The sequence below is a fragment of the Leucoraja erinacea genome, chromosome 23, assembly GCF_028641065.1.
Source record: "Leucoraja erinacea ecotype New England chromosome 23, Leri_hhj_1, whole genome shotgun sequence".
NCBI classification, from domain to species: domain Eukaryota; kingdom Metazoa; phylum Chordata; class Chondrichthyes; order Rajiformes; family Rajidae; genus Leucoraja; species Leucoraja erinaceus.
The window spans coordinates 6,638,923-6,664,232 of NC_073399.1; the positions used below are offsets into that span (position 1 = coordinate 6,638,923).

The 25,310-nt window shown below is 41.2% G+C and overlaps 1 protein-coding gene across 1 annotated transcript in view; it reads right to left on the reverse strand.

Annotated features, from left to right (window-relative positions):
- The window catches only part of LOC129708216 (glucagon-like peptide 2 receptor), a 105,395-nt gene that overhangs the window by 32,231 nt on the left and 47,854 nt on the right, over positions 1-25,310 (reverse strand). Inside the window, exons 2-4 of the mRNA XM_055653839.1 lie at positions 7,719-7,928; positions 3,725-3,829; positions 1,248-1,372 (exon numbers count right to left, since the gene is read on the reverse strand). Of these exons, the coding sequence (XP_055509814.1) occupies positions 1,248-1,372; positions 3,725-3,829; positions 7,719-7,928 (440 nt within the window). The remainder of the gene's footprint in view (positions 1-1,247; positions 1,373-3,724; positions 3,830-7,718; positions 7,929-25,310) is intronic.

A 25,310-nucleotide genomic window follows, 5' to 3' on the forward strand; every position in this document is an offset into this window, starting at 1 on the left:
ATTGATAATCTGGTTGAGTTGTTCCAGAATAACAATCTTACTCTCAACGTTAGCAAAACCAAGGAGCTGATTGTTGACTTCAGAGAGAGAAAACGCTGAGGGACCATGCGCTTTCCTTTGTTGGTGGGATGGTGGTGGGATGATGGGATGAGGCCAACAGCTTCATGTTCTTGGGCAAACACCATGAATTATCTGTTCTGAGCCCAGTACATTGATGCAATCACAAAGAAAGCTCACCTACACCTCTACTTCCTGAGCAATTTGAGGAGATTTGTTGTATCGCCGCATTTGCTATTGGGGTTCTATAACTTTACAGTGGTGTGTATACTAACTGGTTGCATCATGGTTTGCTTTGGAAATTTGAACACTCAAGAGTGAAGGAGGATGCAAAAAGTGGTGAACATTGCCTGGTCCATCATGGGTCCTGCTATCCTTGCCACTCAAGGGATCTACAGGTAGAGTGGCCTCAAGAAGATCCATTATATTCTCTTCTCACTGCTACCATTGGGAAGAAGGTACATGGGTCTGAGAACTGTGTGTGTTCAACAACACATTCTTCTCATCATCTATCAGGTTCTTGAACCACTCTGCACAACCATAACCATAACCCTTCCTCAAACAGTTCAACCCTACTGAACCACCATGAACTTTGCACTTCTGTGTACGTAATTGCTCTACATAATTTGGTTATTGTCCAATCTATCAACATATGAGAGTCCTGCCATCCCGGGAATTAACCTTGTGAATCAACGCTGCACTCCCTCAATAGCAAGAATGTCCTTCCTCAGGTTTGGAGACCAAAACTGCACACAATACTCTAGCTGTGGTCTCACCAGGACCCTGTCCAAATGCAGAAGGACCTCTTTGCTCCTATACTCAACTCCTCTTGTTATGAAGGCCAACATTCCATTAGCTTTCTTCACTGCCAAAATACTTTTAAGATGAGTTGGTAATCATTTGAGAAACTGAGAGAAAATACGACCAGATTATTATTTTTTTTAAATCAGAAAAATGAAAAAATATGCGGTCTGAACATTGATGCAGTAGTAAGGTGAATATTTTCAAAGATTTTTAAAGGATACATATCAGAAAGAATTATAAATTCTTTAATCTTGTGATAATGTTATCCTGAACTAATCAATGTTTTTTGTCCTGCACACCTGTGGGGTCAACACACAGAGTAGTATTGAATCACAAAAAGAAAGCAAACAGCAGTTCCCAACATTACAAAGATTCCGCAGACATACGTTTAGCTGGACATTCTGGCTGTCTTCATTACATTCAGAATGATCCCTCCAGACAACAGTTGAGTTTGAAATAGTCAACCAACTTCCATTATCCAGGCAGTACCTGTGGACCCTCTTTGTACTACCTGCAATGAAAGAAAGTGGTGCAAGTCAAGGGTTAGATAGAAGACAGCAATGATGCACTTGGAACCTTGTAGATTCTGAAGAAGGGTCTCGATCCGAAACATCACCCAGCCACACAGATAATTTTAACACTGCTTTTATATTTGGAATTAATTGTACAAATAAAAAATATAATGACATTTGCCAACCATGATGACGAATTATGGATGATGATTTATATATTACTTTGATGGTGTGATGTTCAAAATTTGGGGAGAAGGTAACATTTTGATGTTATCATTTATAGAAAATAGGTGCTGGAGGAGGCCATTCGGCCCTTCGAGCCAGCACCGCCATTCCACCCAGTGCAAACTTGATCAGATGGAGTAAAAGTGACAACCATTGACTATCAGAGGCACAGCCCACCAAGTCCACACCGACCATCGATCACCCCGTGCACTAGCACTATCCTACACACTAGGGACCATTTACAATTTTACCGAAGCCAATTAACCTAGAAAACAGTACAGTAGGAGGAGGGCAAATTTCCTTACATCTATAAATGTATCATGAAACAGAAGGAGGCCATTCAGCCCATCAGGGTTCCTAGTAGATCAATCCTATTTTACTCATTCCCCTCTCCTTACTCTCGCACACCAGTATAATGCCCCTGTCCCACTTAGAGGCAATATTATCGCTGTTCAAAACCACTTTGAAGATGCAGCACATTGGAACTTGAGCGTGGGAAAAGTGGGATGATTTATTAGACCATTGAAGAGACTTCACTCAATTCCAGAGATAGACACAAAATGCTGGAGTAACTCAGCGGGACAGGCAGCATCTCTGGAGAGAAGGAATGGGTGCACAGATGCAAGTATGGGTACAACGAAATGCAGTTTAGCGTCAGTCCGTAGTAATAGTGCAATATAGAAATAAAAATACAGAATAAGCAAACAATGTGGACGGAGAGACTGGAGAAATCTATCGGTGGGATTCCGAGTTCAGCAGTGTGATAGTGTTGTTGTAGAAGCTGTTCCTCATCCTACTAGTACGAGACCTGAGGCTCCTGTACCACCTCCCTGATGGGAGGAGGGCAAACAGTCCATGGTTAGGGTGGGAGGGGGTCTTTGATGATCTTCCCGGCCCGTCTCAGACATCGTTAATGCAAGTGACGCCTTCTTTTTCTTACATGGGCAGTATTTCAAAGGGAGACGAGGCAGCCTACAGAGAGGAAGTCCTGAAGTTGACAACCTGGTGCTCAGAAAACAATCTGGCTCTGAACACCAGGAAAACAAAAGAGCTCATTGTCGACTTCAGGAGGCACAGCACCGACTTAGCCCCCCTACACATCAACGGCGAGTGTGTGGAGAGGGTCAACACCTTCCGGTTTCTCGGCGTCCATAACGCTGCTGACATCTCCTGGACGGACAACACGACAGCGGTCATCAAGAAGACTCAGCAGCGGCTGCACTTCCTGAGGGTCCTCAGGAAGCACAACCTGGACTCTAACCTGCTGCTGACCTTCTACCGCTCGTCCATCGAGAGCCTGCTAACATACTGCATTACAGCATGGTATGGCAGCTGCACCATGGCAGACAGGGAGAGGCTTCAGAGGGTAACCAGGACAGCGCAGAGGATCATTGGCTGCCCTCTCCCCTCCCTGATGGACATCTACACCTCCCGCTGCCTTAGCAGGGCAAAGAAGATCACCAAAGACAGCTCCCATCCTGCGTTTGGACTGTTCGACCTGCTGCCCTCTGGAAGGCGCTATAGGTGCATCAAATCCAGGACAAACAGACTCAGGAATAGTTGCTTTCCGAGAATTATATCTACTATAAATTCAAATTCACACATGCACTGACTACACCGCCCAACACGGACTTCCATCTGTATATATGTATATATGTATGTAGCGCCGCAGAATTTGTGCACCTATCGGCCCCCCCCCCCCCATCTCCTTTCTGATAGTGTTTTTTGTTTTTCTGTTCTTGTTCCTTTTTTTTTGTGCTAAATTGTATGTATGCACTGAGTACGAGCAGCTTTAAGTCTCACTGTACATGTATAGTGAAAATAAATGGCATATCTATATCTATAATTGCTACAAAGTTGGCACAGGCTTAAAGCCAGTACTTGGGTCAGACCCAGTTAGAACAAGGAGGAGTCAATGGGGAGATGCTTTGCTCTACTCAGATACAGAGCAGCATGGTGGTGCAGTGGTAGAGTTACTGCCTGTAGGCTGGTGTTAATGTGCAGTGATTGCTGGTCGGTGCGGACTCAGTGGGCCGAAGGGCCTGTTTCTGTGCTGTATCTCTAAACTAAAACAAAACATAACAGAGGATAAACGAAAAGTGGCAAGACTTAAAAGTAAAATGTACCTGGTTTAATCCAAGGAAGGTACCAGGGGCAGGGTTCTGATACATTGCCCGGGTATGATGCTGGCCAACAGGCAAACTGGTCAAACGTTTCATTACAAAATATTCCTAGAGGATGCAAATAAATGTCAATTATTCAAGCTATCTTAGCAAACTGTTTCTGAAATATTGTTGAAAGTATAACATTGTAACACGGTTTTATGAGTGATAAACAGCTAAATCTCAGAGATTATTTTGGAACAGACATTTTAGTGTAAACCCTCACAGGGAGACAGCATGAACTATACTAATTGGTAGGAATCTCACCTACATCCCATTTACATAGCTGTATTCACTTGCATACATCCATTACAGTAGACGGCATTGCTGACTAAAATGTTGGATTAATACTATTACATTCTTGTTTTAGGTGACGTTGATCAGAAGTGCTTCCACTTGATTTCCGTGCCCTTAATCACTGTCCTAGTGAAAAGGAAGCATCTATCTTATTGAATGTATAAAAAAACCATTAAGCCTGAATATGACACAATTACATTGAAAAATAAGGAGTATTATTTTTAACTTAAATTGTTACATCATTGATTATGCTATTTTTCATTTTGATTCATATTAAAATATTTTTGATTTTAGTAAAGATTCATTTGATATTTATTTTGTCCTTAGGTTTTTAAAGATAATATATATTTTTTAATATTGGCCTTTGAGCTTGATTAAACATTAAATTTTAGTTTAATTACTAATTTACTTTGTGCTCTCAATACTTTTTGCACTAATCTTTCAGAGAATTTCCTACATTCCCCTTGAACTTCCAGTCTCATCGGCTCCCCGTCCTCTTTCCACCTCCCATTCCCACCTCTCCTTCTCCCACCTCTCCCTCTTCCTCTCCCTCTGCCTCACTCCCTCTCCCTCCCGCCTCTCTCCCCCTCTCCCACTATCCCCCTCCCCTCTCTCCCCTCCCCATATCTCCCTCTACTTCTCATCATCACCACCCCCTCTCCCCCTCCCCTCTCTCCACCACCTCCTCCTCCCTCCCCCACCCTCTTTTGTTTCCCTTTTTAATTTTAATTTTAGTTTATCTCAAAATTAGATTGTATTTCAAGCTTCATGAGTAATTCAGTTTTTCCCTTTTAACGGTTGATTAAAATGCAATATAATTTCCTTTCATTTCCCCACTTAAACCATTCAAAATGAAACCACTTGTTTAGCTCCCACGGAGATTTAGATAGGAGAGGAAATCTGATGGGAAATGAATATGGACCAGTAAATGTCCGATGGAGTGAATGATTTTCTTGTTGCCATGTTCTAACGATTCTCCAATCAGTGATGTTTAATTTATGGACAAACATAGAAACCAAGATTATTTTTCAGTAATTTATTAAACTCAAGAGTACAGATTTACAGATATTGTTCCAGCATTGCACTACCTCTACATTTTTATCTCCTTTGCTGTATTTTTCAATACCTTTAGGTACCAGGATAAGGTCCAGGAGGATTGGCAAGTAGCCAAAGTTGTTCCTTTGCTTAAGAAGGGAAGTAGAGAAAATCTAGGAAATTATAGGCCAATGAGCCACACGTCAGTAGTATTGAAGCTATTGAAGAGGATTTTGTGGGCTAGGATTTACTCCTATTTGGAAGGGAATGGGCTAATTAGGAACAGTCAACATGGTTTGGCACACAGCAGGTCATATTTTATTCACTTGGTTAAGTTTGTTTTTCAATGAATCAGAGTTGCTCTGTAAGCCAGACAGAGAATGGCCAAAAACTTGAGCTGGGATTTGAAATCTCTGCTAATGATCCAGAAATTAAACAAAACATCACAATGAACGTTATTGCTATAAATCCTATTATTCTCTCGAAGGATGTTCGCACTGCAACATTATTGTTACGACATATCCATGAATTGATCGTACATGGAGGAAGAAGTTTCCTGCTGTCAAAACTTTGGCCTTTTGTGTTTTGGACTATATACTGGGTATCATGCCTGATGTTAAGGGCTTGGTGCACACGGTACAACTTCAAACCAAGAACAATGTTTTAATAAGACCAATAAGCAAGTTATGCTTGCTTCTAGAAGGCAAAGGTGCAGATGGAAGGATCGCTAAAGAAGTCTGAATGCTTATATATAATGCATGCTATTTTTTTGTTTTGTGATATATGTTAAGCTTTATGTTTTACAGCTACTTTTTAAATGTCTGGTTAGTAATTGCCTCATCATACACTCGGGTTTCTTGTCATGTTGGTGATTGTGCAAGGGGTCACGGGGTTTGTGTTCACATTGAAACGTTCAACTGCAGTTCAGAACTACTCTCTGGTTGTGGTAAAATTATTCAGTTGTCTGATAACAGCTGGGAATTTGGCACATTCCTTCCATACTGTAGATATGTTAAATACCTGGTTGTTCACCATCCAGTGTGCTGTCTACGGGAAGTAACAGATGTATTCTGTTTTGAATACATTGCTGGAATGCAGAAAGTGAGGTGACTGCATGATTGTTTGCTTCACAGTGCTGTTGTGTACCTCCCATGGCTGCACGTGGCTTAGTGGGTTCCAAGGTAACTTCAAAATATAGAGCAACTGATGGGAATTCTATTCTTTCAACCATGGATCTTAGTGTGTGGTATCATGTTGCCTTCATACTGTGGCATACTTCAAACCCGTGGTACAGCGGTAGAGTTGCTGCCATACAGCAGTAGGGACCCGGGTTCGATCCTGACTACAGGTGCTGTTTGTATGGAGTTTATATGTTGTCCCTGTAACTGCGTGGATTTTTTCTGAGCGCTTCGGTTTCCTCCCTCACTCCAAAGACGTGCACGTTTGTAGGTTAATTGGCTTCTGTAAATTGCCACTAGTGTGTACAATGGGAAACTGAGATAACATAGAACTAATGTATGGGAGGTTGTACATCGGTGAGGACACAGCTGGCCAAAGGGCTTGTTTCCACTCTATATTGCTAAACTAACCTGTGCCAGTCTGCTGTGTTGCCGACAGTTTAGCTGTGCTGAAAAAATGAAAGTTTGGCTGTCAGTTGGCAAGATTCTTCACCCATCATTTCCCAGCTCCTGAATCAGAAAGCTGTGGATTCACGGCCCCACTCCACTCAATGCCAAGAGTTAGCCACATTACAGGTATTGCTGAGGCAGTGCTGCACTTCCAAAGGCTCTGGTGTTCAGATGAGGTATTAAACTAAAACATCATCTACCTGGTGCCATGATACAGTATATGGGAATGTTGCCAAGACTCAAGGCCTGAATTACATGGAAACATTGGGCATGATCAAACTTTATTCCGTGCAGCACAGGATGCTGAGGGGTGATCTTATAGAGGTATATAAAATCATAATAGATATGATCAATAGACTGTTTCCCAGGGTAGGGGAATCAAGAACTAGAACGTTGAGGTGAGAGGGGAAGGATTTAATAGGAACCTGAAGGACAACATTTTCACATTGAGGGTGAGGGGTATATGGAATGAGCTTCCAGAGGAAGTAGTTGGGACAGGTAAATAACAACATTTCAAAGTCATTTGGCTAGATACATGGATAGGATAGGATTCAGGGGATGTGGGCCAGATGCAGGCAAATGGGACTAGCTTAGATGGACATCTTGGTCGTGCCGGAGGAGTTGGGATGAAGGACCTATTTCCATGCTGCATGCAACTAAAGCTTTTCACTGTACCTTGGTACATGTGACAATAAACAAATCTGAACTGATCTGTTCCCCATAGACCCACCAATGAGTATCTGACCATATTCACTGAGCAGTGCATACATGGGCATTCACAGACTATTTCTCCATTAGAACGATGTTGGCCAGGTGAGATTCTGCCCTCCCTTAATGACTGCATAAGTGAATTGGTGCCATAGAACCAATCAATCTCTACTTCCCTAAAATAATTTGAGCAGATTCCAGTGGGCAACTTCCCAGAGAGCAAATGGTTAAATGCTTAAACAGAGCAATTTGGCTTTGAATCATTGAAACTATCAAGTTAGGTTGCTCACCAGTTTTGGCCCCAGACTTGGTTAGGTTTTGCAAACACTGATCCCGATACAAGGACCATTTACTGATTGTGTCCTCCAGTAGTGTGCCACTGACCTGCAGAATAAACAGGATGGGAGATATAAACAAGTCCCTGTAAGAAGCAAACAAGAAACATTCTTTGTGAATTACCAAAGGAAAAGAGTGTGTGAAAGCAATAAAGTTGATTCCAACTTAAAGATTAAATCTTGATTTATTTCCCCTTCTCATCTTCAACTTCAGTGGCTTCATTTACCGTATCCTTAACCTTCATCTACATTTCTGAAAATTGGACCAGGTGTGAAACAGATGAAAATCACAATCAAAAATTATCAAGCCTTTTTGAACAATAAATGTGTGTTAGCTGATACTATGATTTATTACCTACGAAGAGATTTTAATTTTTGTTTTCAGCCTGCTAGGTTTTTCTAGTAGGCATTTAGTGTAGCCCCAACTACATGTTTTTTTTTAATGATTGTTTAACCCAAATGAAGAGGAAAACAGGTGTAGAAGAAAAATTAAAATCCCCAGACACTTAATTATGGTTGGAATTAAATAAGGTGACAAAAGGGTGTGCGGATGTGGCAATTGGCATCTCTTGTTGTCCAGCTGTAGAGAAGATTAGATTAGATTAGATTAGATTAGATTAGATTAGACTTTATTGTCATTGCACTAATAAGAGTACAGTTACAACGAAATGCAGTTTAGCATCTAATATTGTAATAGTGCAAAGTAGTAAAAATACTGGTTAAAACAATATGTACAATGTGGATGAATTGGACCAGTACTGTACATAGGCAAATAAATATATACGGATAGGGTATAAAAGATGGCTAGCGTCGGGCCTGTGAGATCAGCAGGGTAATGGTATTTTGGAAGAAGCTGTTCCTCAGCCTGCTTGTGCAAGACCTAAGGCTCCTGTACCACCTCCCTGATGGGAGGAGGGCAAATAGCCCATGGTTGGGGTCCTTAATGATTTTCCCGGCCCATCACAGACACCGTGTGCGGTGGAGGGCATCCATGACAGGGAGCGGGGCACCGATGATGTAATGAGCGGTTTTCACCACCCGTTGCAGTGCCTTCCTGTCAACTGTGATCTTGTTTTTGCAAGAGCATGAGTATCTTGCAAAAACAAGTTTCCGACACGTTATCTCCTAGTATTGAGCTTGCACCTGTGTTTTTTGTCTTGGAGCGTAGCCTTTCTTAGGCCATTCTATGGGAAAGTGTAGCATTGGTGAACAAAATGCAACAGCAACAGTTGGGTAGACCACCCGCGCCCCCAGCCGCTAGAACCGCAGAAACATTGCAGACTATGGAGGCTTATAATTGGTTCGGGGAGGGGGGGGCAGTGGTGCGGTCTGCTTCAAGAGGAGTTAGAATAATGTCACTATGCCCTTGTATTATGTTTGACTTGTATTAACTAATGAAATAATTAATAACCATTGGTCTTTTAAAGGGGCCTTCTAATATTTAGGTGGGTTTGCGATTTTCCCAAACCAATGTGACTAGTCACGGAGGATAAAATGGTACAATAGTTATTTTAAATTTTTTTGTTTTTAGTTTATAATTTTTTTAAATGTTTACTTTTGTTTGAGAATACATTCCATTTGTAAACCAAATCTCACAAAGTTACACTTTAATCATATTTCACTTTTGATCTGGTCTGCATCCTGGTCTTGGTAGAATTGGTTTGAGTAATACACTGTACCTCTTTACACAAGTGAAGCACGCAAGGCCACAGTAGTTGGATCAATTAGTCTGCAGCTATTTTGAGTTTTCACTGCGTACCTTGCCTTACGGGCGGACTGTATTTCCAGACAAACGTCTGTATTATGATTTTCCGTGGTGCAAAACTTTTTTTCATTCCCATGTTATAAGTGTCATCCTTCAGGAAGTCTTGCTCACAATAGTAATCCCCACATGAGCAGTCAGTCTATTGATTAATGAATTCCAATTGTTTTGTACGCAGAGGAGAAAGGGTTGTTGCTTTAATCAACAAGACATTGATGTTACATTGTTTGATGCGGGATTTTTGTACAAAGAAGAGATTGCCATGTTAGTTTTCCAAGCAAATCCCCAAAGTAGCCGCTCCCTGTAAACTGGTCACCTGTGTTTGTTGCCCTTGGTAAACTAAATCAGCTCTCTGTATACACTTTGTCTTTATTTATTTACTTTTCACACAGGATCTTTAAGAGGATTTTTCAATTCTATCTTAATAGTTTTGCAGTGATATCTGAATTCTTTAAGGGTGAATCTCTGTTACCTGAATGACCATAATGTGGGGTTATGCTGTATTTCCACCTAACAATGTCTCCCATAATCTCATAGAGATTACAATTACAAGGGGCAGCAAGGTGGCATAATGGTAGAGCTACTGCCTTACAGCACCAGAGAACCGGGTTCGATTCCGGCTGCGGGTGCTGTCTGTATGGAGTTTGTCCTTTCTCCCCGTGATTTGCGTGGGTTTTCTCCAGGTTTTCTTGGAGTGTATAGACACATCCTATCGGCTCAAGTTCAAACAAATGCCTCAAAACTCATTGGCCGGCGGTTCATTCTACAGCAAGACAATGATCTCAAACATACTGCTAAAGCAACAAAGGAATTTTTCACAGCTAAAAAGTGGTCAATTCTTGAGTGGCCTAGTCAATCACCCGATCTGAACCCAATTGAGCATGCCTTTTATATGCTGAAGAGAAAACTGAAAGGGACTAGCCCCCAAAACAAGCATAAGCTAAAGATGGCTGCAATACAGGCCTGGCAGAGCATCACCAGAGAAGACACCCAGCAACTGATGATGTCCATGAATCACAGACATCAAACAGTCATTGCATGCAAAGGATATGCAATAAAATACTAAACATGACTACTTTCATTTACATGACATTGCTGTGTCCCAAACATTATGGTGGCCTGAAATGGGGAGACTATGTATAACACTGCTGTCATTTCTACATGGTGAAACCAAAATGTATAAAAATGGCCTTTATTAAAATCTGACGGTGCACTTTAACTACATGTGTTTTTTTCTATTACAAATCTCAAATTGTGGAGTACAGAGGCAAATAAATAAATGATGGGTCTTTGTCCCAAATATTATGGAGGGCAATGTAGATAGAGAACCTTGAAGCAGTTGTAGTAATCAAGTCCATGATATCATACACTATACCAAAATATTATATATATATATGCGTTAATATAGTAATTGTTATGCAGAATTGACATGTGTTACGTTTAGTGTTAACAGTTGATGTTTAGAAACAGATGTAATACATTGTATTTCTAATCATCTATAGTTATGGAGAAAACAGTTGTAGCACAGAATATGAGATCAACGATGAATGAAGTATCTCGAGAGAAGTAATCCATTGGAATTACAGGATCATGCAGTTGTTGAATACAGTTCATCAGTTAAATATTTGTACTTGAGAAGACTAAGAGACTGAATAAATGATGTTTGGCTAGTTGCAACTCCCCCTCTGTCAATAATTATTAGATTGCATAATTACATTTCAGTAGGCGGCAGTGAGCTGATGCAATCATTTAATGCAAATAAATAGTTGATTGTTGTCGGAGTTTATTACTTTTTAAGGGAATAGGTTGTATTAATAAAGGACTCAGCTCCTTTAGAAACTGAGTTTAATCATGTAACATGACACTTGTTGCATGGTTACAACACTTGCGATTGCCTACCTGCAATGATGTATGTTTTGTTAGTAGCGTTACCTCTGTTAATTGCCTCAGGAAACAGCAGTATAAAGATCCCATAGATAATACAGACTACCAAATGTTTTGTGAATGTCCTCCAACCCAAAGAATGGAGCCTGCACTCGGAGAAGCTAAAATTAATTGAGCAACAATATTTGTTATGGAAAGAGTCACCAGTCAATTTAAAATAGCCAAGGTATAAACCAAAGATGGACACAAAAACCTGGAGTAACTCAGCGGGTCAGACAGCATCTCTGGAGAAAAGGAATTGGTGACATTTCGGGTCGAGACCCATCTTATTGTTTGCATTAGTGATTTGTCATTTTTTAAATTATTTTCTCTGTGAATTCTATTTGATGAACTGTACAGCAAACCAATAAAACGTCTGGGTTTTATCCGTGATAGTCATATGGCATGTGCTACATCTGCTGAGTATCAGTCCAGACACTGAACTTTGGTACATGACGCCTTATATAGCAGGATATAGGAATCTAGATTGGATGAGCAATGGATGAGGTTCTAGTTAAAGAGAGATGATTGTGTTTGATAATTCCCATGTTCCCAGAAGAGATGGAAAATGAAATGAAAACAAAATCTTGGGCAGTTCCTTCTCTCCTCCACACTTTGCTCTTGCCATCACGCTGATATATGTTAATCTTCGTCTCATCTGCCCACAAGACCTTTTTCCAGAACTGTGGTTGCTCTTTCAAGTACTTTTTGGCAAACTGTAACCTGGCCATCCTATTTTAGCGGCTATCCAGTGGTGTACATCTTGCAGTATAGTCTCTGTATTTCTGTTCATGGAATCTTCTGCGGACAGTGGTCATTGACAAATCCACACCTGACTCCTGAAGACTGTTTCTGATCTGTCGGGCAGGTGTTGGGAGATTTTTCTTTATTATAGAGAGAATTTTTCTGTCATCAGCTGTGGAGGTCTTCCTTGGCCTGCCAGTCCCTTTGCGATTAGTAAGCTCACCAGTGCACTCTTTATTCTTAATGATGTTCCAAACAGTTGATTTTGGTAAGCCTAAGGTTTGGTTGATGTCTTCAACAGTTTTACTCTTGTTTCTAAGTCATAATGGCTTATTTGACTTTCATTGGCACAACTTTGGTCCTTATGTTGATAAACAGCAATAAAAGTTTCCAAAGGTGATGTAAAAACTGGAGGACAGACTATGCGCTGAGAGCTCTTTTATACCTGCATTAAGGAGGCAATGAAACACACCTGAGCAATTACAAACGCCTGTGAAGCCATGAGTCCCAAACATTATGGTGCCCTGTAATGGGGGGGACTATTAACACAGCTGTAATTTCTACATGGTTAAACCAAAATGTGTAAAAATGGCCTTTAATAAAATCTAACAATGTGCACTTTAATCACATGTGATTTTTTTCTATTACAAATCTCAAATTGTGGAGTACAGAGGTAAATAAATAAATGATGGGTCTTTGTCCCAAACATCATGGAGGGCATTGTATGTGCCTTTTGTCCAAATTTCCACTCTGACTCCCTGTGGACTACAGACCTTTTACTTTCCTGTTGTCACTTTGGGAGTCATTCAATTTTCCCCTTAAGCCCTTTCATTTCTGGGCTGTCTATAAGGCTTTCTATTGTGCGATAACTAGATTTCATCTTCCCTTATTACACTTTGGCTATGCTGTATCAAGCTGACATCATGAAGTCCAAGACTACTGTGATATCTTTACAACTATAAAACGGCTCCACATTGCAATGCAGTAATTTTTCTTAAAAGGACTAACTCAGTCTACACTTGTTCAGTTTATTTAGCAATTCTGTAAACAAGCCTTCTTCCCTGACACCCACACAGCCATAACTTCAGCACAGTGCCATCTGCGCCAGATGTAATTGAAGTGGCCTTACCCTCTTCATTTTATCTGCTATGTGAATTATTTAACTTGGCGATCATCAAACCAAACCTCCAGTGGATTGGCTTTCATGCCATCCAAAGATAGACACAAAGAGCTGGAGTAACTCAGCAGGTCAAATAGCATCTCTGGAGAAAAGGAATAGGTGACGTTTTGGGCTGTGACCCTTCTTCAGACTGAGAGTCAGGGGAAAGGGAAACGAGGGATATGCTGTAGATGCAACATCATAACACCCAAACAGATTACCAATGTTTCCTCTCAATAACCTGCTATTGAGTTTGTTCAACATTAATATTGCTCCAACTGTGCTAAATCACAGTTCAAATGATACACTAGATTCAGATGGTTCATAATGGACTGTCCTTCACACTGAATATTCCACCTTGGTCTAATTCATGGCCCTGCTTGGTACTTTCATTGCAGGCTAGTCCATAACAATGATTTTTGGTGAACCCGAACAAGTATCAAAAAGCACCGGACGTAGATATGTGCCCATTCCCTTACTGACAGATACCTGAATCGCCAACGCAGCAAATACAACGCCTTCAAAATGTGATCCTAAACTTTCCTTTATGGAGTGGAAGCTGCAATATTTGGTGATGCTGCCAATTTGCATTCCCAACTCTCATCCAGAGAATAGCACTAAGTGCTGGAGTAGCTCAGCAGATCATGCAGCATGACCGACACGACCCCCATGCCCGACACTCTGAGTCACTCCAGCAGTTTGTGTTTTCCTCAAGATTCCACTACAAGCGCAATATCACATTGTAATATGATCAGCATTGTACTGTTCAGTTCCTCTCATAGTAACTTGACAATATTGTTCACCCACATGGACGGTTCATATGGCCAACACTGGCAAAATGCCATTTCTACTGCTTCCCATCACTACCCATTTACATAACAATTCTGTTTTCCTGAAACTCACACTGGATAAGTGTCCCGTTGAAGGCAGTCGATTTCCAACTAACAACAATGAATTGAAAGTCAAACCATAAGTGCTAACTTTCATATCCCACACGTTCCACCTTCCTATTTTTCTCCTACTATTTCTTGAGTACATTCCTATTTGTTTGTCTTTGTGACTTAATATTCAACACTACTTTTCATTACTTTTCAAGATGGGAATAGTGATGGAAAAAGCTGCAACATTATTTCTAGGCACTTAAAATTAGCCAACAACAGATATTTAGACATGACCCTTCATAGGGGTTGCGAGCTTCAGTAATGTTCGAACTGACTGCAAATGAGGAAAGCAAGACTTGAGCTTGGCAGTGCTGGGAGGAGAGAATGATATCCTCAATGCATTCAGTGTCATGAACCACATGATATAATTTTGCTACCACACCCATTGCAGGGTTTGCATGCATCATCCCCCACTGAAGTTTGTTCATCTGCATTCACAGTGACCATCATATTATTAATCATTGATATATTGAAATGTGACATGACATAATAGAAGACACACGTAATAAATGATTGGATCAATAATATAGCATCGTCCTGACTTAGATTTCAATAGACAATAGACAATAGGTGCAGGAGTAGGCCATTCGGCCCTTCAAGCCAGCACCGCCATTCACTGTGATCATGGCTGATCATTCACATTCAGTGGATGCTCAGAATTTCAAAGTAATGCTTATTCCCCAACCCTGTAGAGCCTGTTTCTATCTTCTGTCCACTTACAACCCAAAATATTGTCTGTCCATTCCCGCTACGGACGATGTCTGACCTGCTGAGTTCCTCCAGCATTTAGTTTTTGTTCATGTATATGTGGTCCCTGTAGTCAATTCCTGTCATTGGCCAATGCAAAAAAATGTCCACTTTGCACTATTTTGTCTGGTTTGCCTTAGTCCATCGAACGTGTCCAAAGACAGGCCGCTCGATTTGTTACTAACACCTATGATAGAGAAGCGAATATCACCAAACTTCTGAATTCTCTGGGGTGGAACCCTCTCCAAGACAGACGTGAAGCTCACCGTTTGACCTGTTTTTACAAAATGTTAAATGGTCAGCTAGACATAGACTACAAGACCTACACCAAACCCAAACCAATTAGGAGCAGACGAGGGCATTCGATCCAATTTGTGATCCCAGCTACAAAGACAGATGTGTACAGCAATTCGTTCTTCCCCCGCACAATTAAAGCATGGAATAATCTCCACCCAACTATAGTTACCCAACCAGATGCAACTAAATTTAAAGTAGCTCTTTCTTCCCAATAACCCTTTCTGGCTTAAGCCCTCCCTTCACCACCTCCAGTTTAAATTCCATTTGGAATATTTTGGAGGACCAAGAAACCAAGAAAACCAAGTTCCACGATGTCTTTGTTCATTCTGCAAATGTTATTTGTAACAGAACAAGTTCAGCGTTCCAGCATACAGCAGAATAAAAAGCTATGTCATCACGTCTGTGCAAATTCTTTCTGACTCGAATGGTCACACTTCCAAATCATTTCCCATTATCTCAGCAAACTATTCCTCCGAAGGATTTCATTTATTTCTTCTAAAGTTACCATTGAATCGGCTAAGACCCACAAAATACAGAGCAACAGCGACAGAATGCCTTCAGCCTGCTAAGATAAGGGTAGCTCTCAAAACATGTTCAACTCCCAATTGTCCTGCCAGCTCCCTAAATACCTGGGGGAACTTACAGTAGCCTATTAATCTATCAACAAACACATGTTTAGGATTTGGGAGGAAACTAGAGCACTCAGGTAAAACCCACATAGTCACTGTGCTAACATGCAGGCACTACTACCCTAAGGCAAGGAATGAACCCAGGTCTCTGGAATTATGAGACAAGGCTGTAACTACTGCATTACAATGTTACCTAGATCATAGCAATAAACAAAGTCTCAGTTTCATTGTATTAATTCTTTTTAATCCCTGCTTCCAAGTTAGTTGCCAAACCGCTGGTTCATTAAGAACATTTCTCCAAATCCATTCCATCTAGGCCCCTCATGAATTTGAATTTATTTATTAAAAGTATCACTTAACATTTTATGTTCTGCGGAGAAAAATCTCTAATACGTAACCACGGATTCATTGTTTTGGCCAGTGCTGTTTATGTGACAGAATGTGACAGGATGCTGTTCCTGCACCTCTAAAAAGCTGAAAACTAGATTAATGTGCAGCATCATGTGAAATGATATATGTGCACCAGCAGCCTTTTGTCCACTTAAAAAGCACTGGTCTCTGGAGAAAAAGAAGATGTCATGATTTGGATGTAGATTCCACAGGGAAATGCAAGTGTACTGCCACCTAGTGTATGGTCTGGGTGATGTGGTAGACTGGACTTCATTGCCAAAGCGAACTGCAGTGCCTATTGCTTAAATAATACGACTTTATATATTAAAGTCAAAGAGTGTGACATGTATTTGTTTTAAATTTCCTACAACAGTTCACAGTTTAAGGATAAGAGGGAAGTATTTTAGGACCGAGATGAGAAAATCATTTTTTACACAGAGAGTGGTGAATCTGTGGAATTCTCTGCCACAGAAGGTAGTTGAGGCCAGTTCATTGGCTATGTTTAAGAGGGAGTTAGATGTGGCCCTTGTGGCTAAAGGGATCAGGGGGTATGGAGAGAAGGCAGGGATGGGATACTGAGTTGGATGATCAGCCATGATCATATCGAATGGTGGTGCAGGCTCGAAGGGCCGAATGGCCTACTCCTGCACCTATGTTTCTATGTAACACGGATCATAGCTCATTACCAGATGATCAAAGCCCACTTAACTGAGGGAAAAAAAAAACTTTTTTTGACAAATCTTTTTTTGGTGCGTTTCGGGAGGGGATTGAAAGAAGACATGCCGTAAACAAACACAAATCGATGAGAAGGAAATAAAGTTCATCACAAAATGCGGAAAATGTTCAAGATGACGGGAAAGTAATGAAGAATTTGCTTCATTAAAATTAAGGGCTTAGTTTGAACATTTAACTTATTCAAAAAAATGAAAGAAAATTAATTTCTTACATTTGTGTAATCTGCACTAAATAGGGAATAGGGAAGAGAAATTGGAAAAGCAATGATGAATAAAGAAAAAAATAAGAAAGATTGTTGTGAAAAGGGAATGGGTGGATAGAACAGGGGAATGCAGGTGAGCAGGATGTAAGGGTGAGCGAGAATATTTTAATTTTATTCTGAACTAGCAGTCAGTAGTGCCATGATTAGCTAGTGTATCAGGCAATAGAGGTGGCAGGTTATACCTATCGTACATCTTAAATGAATAAAAATATGTGGATTTGGATCAATTATTGACTGTGATAGTACAGCAGCAACAATATTGAAACAGCAGCATATTCAATTTTATTTTCAGAGAAATCAGGAGTGAAAGTGAACATCTCTGTGTGGAACCACAGGAGATGGGCAAGGTCCTCAATGTGTATTTCCCCTCTGTATTTACCGAGGAGAAAGACAGTAGGACGGAGGAACTTGCAGCAATCAATGGAAGTGTCTTGAGAGCAGTCAGTGTTACCTTCGAAGAACTACTGAAGGTAAAGTCGTGAATGAAGGTAGACAAATCTCCAGAGTTTGATCAGATATATCTGAGGACATTGTGGGAAACTAGAGAGGAAATTGCAGGTGCCCTGGTTGAAATTTACGAGTCATCCTTAAATACAGGAGAGGTGCCGGAAGACTGGAGGGTGGCAAATGTTGTGCCTCTTTTCAAGAAGGGCTGCAGGAAAAATGCTGGGAACTATAGGCCGGTGAGCTTAACATCCGTAGTTGGTAAATTGCTGGAGATTATTCTGAGGGATAGGATATCCAGGCATTTGGATGGGCAAGGGCTGATTAGGGACAGTCAGCATGGTTTTGTACGTTGGAGGTCGTGTCTCACAAATCTGATAGATTTTTTTGAAGACCTGGCCAAAAAGGTCGATGAGGGCAGAACTGCAGATGATGTGTACATGGATTTCAGTAACGTGTTTGACAAGGTTCCGCATGGTAGGCTGCTCTGGAAAGTTAGATCGCATGGGATCCAAGGAGAGATAGCTTAATGGATAGCAAATTGGCTCCATGGAAGGAAGCAGAGGGTGATGGTGGAAGGTTGCTTCTCAGGCTGGATGCCTATGACCACTGATGTGCCTCACGGTGCTGGGCCTGTTACTGTTTGTCGTCTACATCATTGATTTGGATGAGACCATACAGGGCAAGATTAGCAAGTTTGCTGATGATACAAAAGTTAGTGGTTTTGCAGATTGTGAGGATGGTTGTGAACGATTGCAGGAGGATCTGGATCGATTGGCCAGGTGGGTGGAGGATGGTTGATGGAATTTAATACAGAGAAGTGTGAGGTGTTGCATTATAGGAAGTCGAACAAGGACGGGAATTACACAGTGAATGGTAGGCCTCTGGGTAGGGTTGTAGAGCAGAGGGATCTAGGGGTACAGGTGCATGGTTCCTTGAAGGTCGAGTCGCAGGTAGATAAGGTGGTCAAACATGCGCTTGGCCCATTGGCCTTCACCAGTCAGAGTATTGAGTATAGAAGTTGGGAGATCATGTCGCAGTTGTATAAGACGTTGGTGAGACCGCATTTAGAATATTGTGTTCAGTTCTGGGCACCATGTTGTAGGAAAGATATTGTCAAGTTTGAAAGCGTTCAGAAAAGATTTACGAGGATGTTGCCAGGACTAGAGGGTGTGAGCTACAGGGAAGGAGATGTTGAGTAGGCTGGTTCTCTATTCCATACAGGGCAACATTCAACATTCAACATTCAGCATTTTATTTCCTATTTTGCACTCATTAAAAGTTGACTGATATTTGCAGTTGTACGGTACCACCTTAGGACAGGATTGGTAAAATAAATTCACTATAATATCATCTTCTTAAAGAAATACGTCGACATTTTGAAATGCAGTTAATGATCCCATCTGAATTTACATATGACGCAGGCTTTTAAAAAATGGATATATATATATATAATTTGGGTTTTATTATTTGCTCATAATTGAAATTGAATTTAAACAGTCAATGAAGAATGTCAAACAACTCTTAATTAATAATTTTGACCCTGCCCTTTCACTAGTACGGTTATCAGTGAATAAATATTTGTTTTGTGCAAGATCCGATGATGCCTAACATGCAAACTGATTCTGATTTGGTATTACTTTGTTATTCGAATCGGCTATCAGATCAGAATCATTGTGTTTACATCTGTACAATGCTGACAATAATGACAAAAAGAAAGGGGGACTTTCGGGTGAAGTATTAGAAATTGTAGGTGTTGCGATTTGGGCATGATATTCGTGTTTACACCGAAGATAGACACAAAATGCTGGAGTAACTCAGTGGGACAGGCAGCATGTCTGGAGAGGAGTAATGGGTGACGTTCTAGGTCGAGACCCTTCTTAACAGAATTGCCCTGGTAGACCCATTGTTTCTGCCTGCTCCTGCCCCACTGAATTAAATGTTCACGTACCTCGACTCCATCCTATCCCCCTCTAGTCCAATCCCTCCCAACCTATGTCCAAGACACCGCACTAGCAGTCTGACCCGAAACATCACACATTCCTTCTCTCTAGAGATGCTGCCTGTCCCGCTGAGTTACTCCAGCATTTGGTGTCTATCTTTGGTGTAAACCCGCATCTGCAGTTCCTTCCTACACATTTCGACTGCTTGTGCTTACAGTCTGACAATCTCTATCTGAAATCACTCAGGTGTCGTACATTTTATAGTGCAAAACTTAAATTCAGTTCAAGGGACAGTAAGTGTCACTTAGTGGAAATAACATAGGCACCTTGCAAGTTCAAAATCTTTCCAATATCAGCCATTCAAAGTTTTAAAACCAGTATTCCATTCAGCTTGCATGCTGATGTTAATATAACCTCACCTTCATTGGGAAGATTAATGTGGGTGTTATGCTATTGACCAGTAATCCTGAGCAAATAATCCAAACTCAAATCTCAGAACAAACTTCTATTTTTGAATGTGCTGTTCTCGCCGTAGGACATAAATCATCTTTTGTTTGTCAAAGATTTTAGTGGAGAAAACAGCTTTGGAGAGATTCAATTAGCCTGCTGAGCTTGGATAACACGATCATGAGAATATCAGTCATTTTATTGTGGGTTTAGGATACAGTACCTGATTTTCATGTTGTTGCAAAATTCTCGCTCATTTCTTACCCCTTTTGTTCACAGCCTTATTAAAAAGAATAGGTGCATTTATGGAAATTTCTGGCGAAAACCGATTATTTTACAGTATGTTCCTAATGAGTGAGATTACGAAATGTAGATTTTAAAAGGAAAGTGAACAACTTTTCTACCCCCATGGTTTTTGTTTTTGGTGCATCGATGAAAGTTCTGTGACATTTTAACACTGCTTTTCAACCATTTAAACGGATTAAGGATTTAGCGAAAAAGCGCAAACATGCTAATAAATATGCCAAAGGTAATCAACGGAAATAAATAAAACGCTTTCAATGAAAGAGAGAAGTTACCGCAGATCCTTGTGTAACTCAGTCTGCTTTTAAACTGATGACTGAGCCGGCAAAATACCACACTGAAGGGTTCACCATTTTAGTCACCGTTCCTGCATATTTTTATTCATACAAAAATGCTTTTCTTTCCTCAAAATGGCTGTTTTTAAAACACTTTGATTTCTCAATTGCACACTCTCACCTGCATTATCTGCAGCAACACCATGCAGAGAAGAAGTGACAAGGCGGTCCTCGAAGTTTGTAAAGGGCACAGCCACAGCTTGAAACTTAAAGCTTCACCCTTGCCTCTGCCGTTGAAGATTCCCATTGCCTCAGAGTATTTTGCTTCCCATTCATCAAAGAGCATCCAATTTCCTTCACGGTCCAGAATGATCCACACCTTCGTCCAACATCTGCTTTGGAGTAATTCAGGTACCGACAGATCCTGTTACTCTGGTCCCCTTTATTTTTAGTGGTCAGCTGTTGCAAGATCTCGAGACCCTATCGTGACAAATTAAAATAGGTCTTCAGTCGTAGCCAGCCCAGCTGAAAATGAAGAAGCAGAGGTGGAAATTCCAGCAGATTCCTGTGCAGCCTTCAATCCCCAGAGAGAGGACTACAGCGACTGAATGTGCAACTGGTGCTGCCTCATGCATCCCCCTGCTCCTAAGCTGCTCTCCACCAATCATAGCAAAAACAGGCAGTTACCATAAAATATAGCCACACAACCACACTGCATTTGCATATAATGTGACTGACTATCTCTGCCATTCACCAACACATTGATTGATCCATGCTATACAACTTTAAAACCGTGCTTTACCTATTTCCACAAAAAGCTTAATTTTGTTGGTTTTATTTTTTTTCTTAATTTTTTTTCAAAATCTTTTCTTAAATTTCAAAGAATTTTCAAAGAATCCTGCAATTCCCCAAAGTTTGTTTTTAATAACAAAACAAACGATAACAAAAATAACATGGAAAAAACATTGTGATTAACAAAAAATGTTTGTTTTCAATAAAAGCTTATGCAGAGCAAATCATACATCCAGTCTTTAGGTTTTTTCTACCCTGTGCAATCTCAGGACTTCACAGGATCCTCTACAACCATTGAAATTTATCAAAAGGGCAGTGACTTACAGCGAAGAGAGAAGGAGCAAGTCATTTGCACATGGAACTCTTCCATAAGCAGCAGCAAAATACTGAGCAGGTTATGTATTTTTAGTCTGCAGTGTCAGTACGCACATTGTTTAGATAATGATGTTAACAGAAGAACAGGCTGCAGGCAATCCGTGTAGGAAGGAACTGCAGATGCTAGTTCACACCAAGGATGGACACAAAATTCTGGAGAAACTCACAATGGCCTGTTTCCTTCATCATCATTACTTTTTTCCACATCTTTTGTTTATCTATATTACTAAAAGTCTCATCTTGACCACTTCCTGTTTGCATTGCATATTAATTTTAGAAAAAACACTACCACTTATGGCTGTGATTTTTGGCCATCTTACATCCCCGTCCGCTAAGCAGGGCAAGAAGATTTTTTCCATCGATGAAAAATAAAAGACTTATTTTTTTTAAATGTTGAGATTCTCTCTCCTGTCAATCAAGACATGAATGCCACGCCCCTTCCAGTGGGAAGGGGATGGCTAATAAAACCTGGAAGTGTTGAGTTCCTCAGTCAGTCTCTGCAAGATGGGGGAGCGAGACGGTCACGTCCTTCAGTCTGAGCTGTGACTAACACTGAACACATGTCTTCTAAACTGTGAGTGCCCTTAATGTGGTTTGAAAATGTAGTTTGAAAAAGCAGGTTGAAAATGCAAAAGCAGTTTTTGGTTTGAAAGTGCAAAAGTGTTGCTTGCTTTGAAAATGCTAAAGTGTTGCTTTAGCATTTTAGCCCAAGAATCCATTCGGCCCACAATGTCCATACAAGCCCTCTGGAAACCAGTCCCTTCAGCCCACAACACCCATACTAGCCCTCCAGAAAGCCACCCCCCCACTGGCCACCCAACGGGTCCCACTTAGTCTAGTTTGTTCTATATCTCGCTATATCACCATCTATATCTCTCATTTCCTTTTCCCCTGACACTTGTCTGAAGAAAGGTCTCAACCTGAAACGTCACCTGCAGTATTTCCTTTTCCTCAGAGATGCTGTCTGGCCCGCTAAGTTACTCCAGCAATTTGTGTCTATCTTTGGTTTAAATCAGCATCTACAGTTCCTTCCTACACAAGGAAGGAACTAATATGTGTAAAGCTACATAGAGGATGGGGAGGGATGAACAGGACATAAGGATATCTCTGATAGGATGAAACCAGGGTTGACATGGGAATAAGATGTAGGTGGAGCTGCTTAGAGAGGACAATCGGAGAGTTATTCAGTTAGTTTAGTGTATTGTCACTAGTTCCTGATAGGATGGTTCAGTTTCCCAATAACAGAAACTGTCCCTGAATCTGGATGTATGCGTTTTCACACTTCTGTATCTCTTGCCTGATGGGAGGGGAGAAGAGGGAGTGACTCGGGTGAGACTTGTCCTTGATTATGCTGCTGGCCTTGTTGAGGTAGCGTTGAGACAAAGGTTGTTGTCTTGCCACCAGGTCACGAGGTTCTCAATCTCCATCCTCTCATCGTTCTCATCGTTATTTGATATCTAGCCCACTACAGTTGTGTAATCCGTGAATTTCTTAACCTGTGAGAGGGCCATTCATCAGTCTGATAACAGCGGGGAAGAAGTTATCCCTGACTTTTGTGGTAAGTGCTTTTAAGTTTTAGTATCGTTTGTCTGACAGGAGAGTGGAGAAGAGGCAGCAACCTGGGTTAAATTGGTCCCATGCTTATTTTACCTGTTTTTCTGAGGCTGAATGGTAGAGATGGAACCAATAGATGAGGAAACTGGTTTGAGTGATGATTAATCATAATCATACTTTATTAGCCGTATGTTTTGCAACATACGAGGAAATTAATTTGCCATACAGTCATACAAATAAAAAGCAACAGAGCACACAAAATACATTCTAACATAAACATCCACCACAATGACTCCTCCACATTCCTCACTGTGATGGAAGGTGAAAAAAAGTTCAATCTCTTCCCTTCTTTGTCCTCCAGCGGTTGGGGGCCTCTAACCTTCCGTTGACGGACGATCTTACTCTCGTAGCCGGTGGCGGCGGGCCTCCTCGTCGGGGCGATCAAGCTCCGGCGTTGGGCGGATGTCAGCTCCCCCGCGTCAGGCTATCTGACCCCAGGTCTGGGCTTGTTGAACGTTGTGCGGCTTTTGGTCCTCCTGACATCGGTCTCATGCCCGAGACTGCGAGCTCGTGTTGTTAAAGTCCGCAGGCTGCGGTCGGAGCGTCGATCCCAGGCAAGGGATTGGCTCCGACGTTAAGTCCACTCAAAGTCAGTCCCGAGCGAGGCCTTTCAGCTACACGATGTTTGGCCGCAGAGCGACCGGAGATACGACCCGGAAAACAATCGCATCTCCGGCAACTTGGAAACAGTTCAGAGAAGATTTACAGGGAGATTACCAGGACTTGAGGGCCTGAGCTATCGGGAGAGGTTGAGCAGGCTGGGACTCTATTCCTTGTAGTGCAGGAGGACACACGATGATATTATAGTGGTATATATGATAATTAAAGGAAAAGATTGGGTACACAGTCTTTTACCCAGGGTTTGGGAATCAAGAAAACAGGTTTAAAATGAGGGAGGGATGATATATTAGGAAACTGAAGGGCAACTTTTTTACACAAAGAGTGATAGGTATATGGAATGATCTGCTAGAGGAGGTAGGTGAGGTCGGTACAATCACAATGTTTAAAAAACATTTGGACAGGTACATGAATGTGATAATTTTAGAAGAATATGGGCCAAACGCAGGCAGATGGGACTAGTGTAAATGGGGCATATTGGTCGGCATGGGCAAGTTGGACTAACGGGCTTGTTTCCACGTCATATACCACACCAAGTTACTCCAGCACGTTGTGTCTTTTTTCGTTAACCAGCATCTGTAGTTCCTTGTGTCTCTGAGATTATAGACCCATGAGCAGAAGAGCTGGAGGGAATTTCCTGCTCCTCGGTTCCTTTCCACTCATTCAAGACATATACATATTATGCTCATAGACCATTGACAGAATCACATGGGTATGTGTGTGATTCTAAAGGTCTAAGACTGATTGATTGCGTGCGTGCGAGCGTGCGTGCGTGCGTGCGTGCGTGTGTGTGTGTACCTGTGTTTAACTTTCCAGTTATTAGAGCAGTGACAGTTGAATGGTTTTAGAGTGATTGATGACTGTCCAATCTTGCTGGAAGATTCTACCCTTCGTGGTAGATGATACAACGAGCAGCCCAAGACAAGCAAGCAATATTCGGCGAGGAATGTGGAATTTTTATAATGGTCACGCACCATTTTGGAGGATAAGCAATAAGCACAAACAATGAACTAAGAACACCCACATATTGTAGTTATGCTTCATCGTTTTACCAAACAACTCACAAAATAGTTAAGTATACAAACTTCATATGTATATATGTACTGAGATCACAAGCCCATTACTGAAGCCTTTTATTCATGTTATT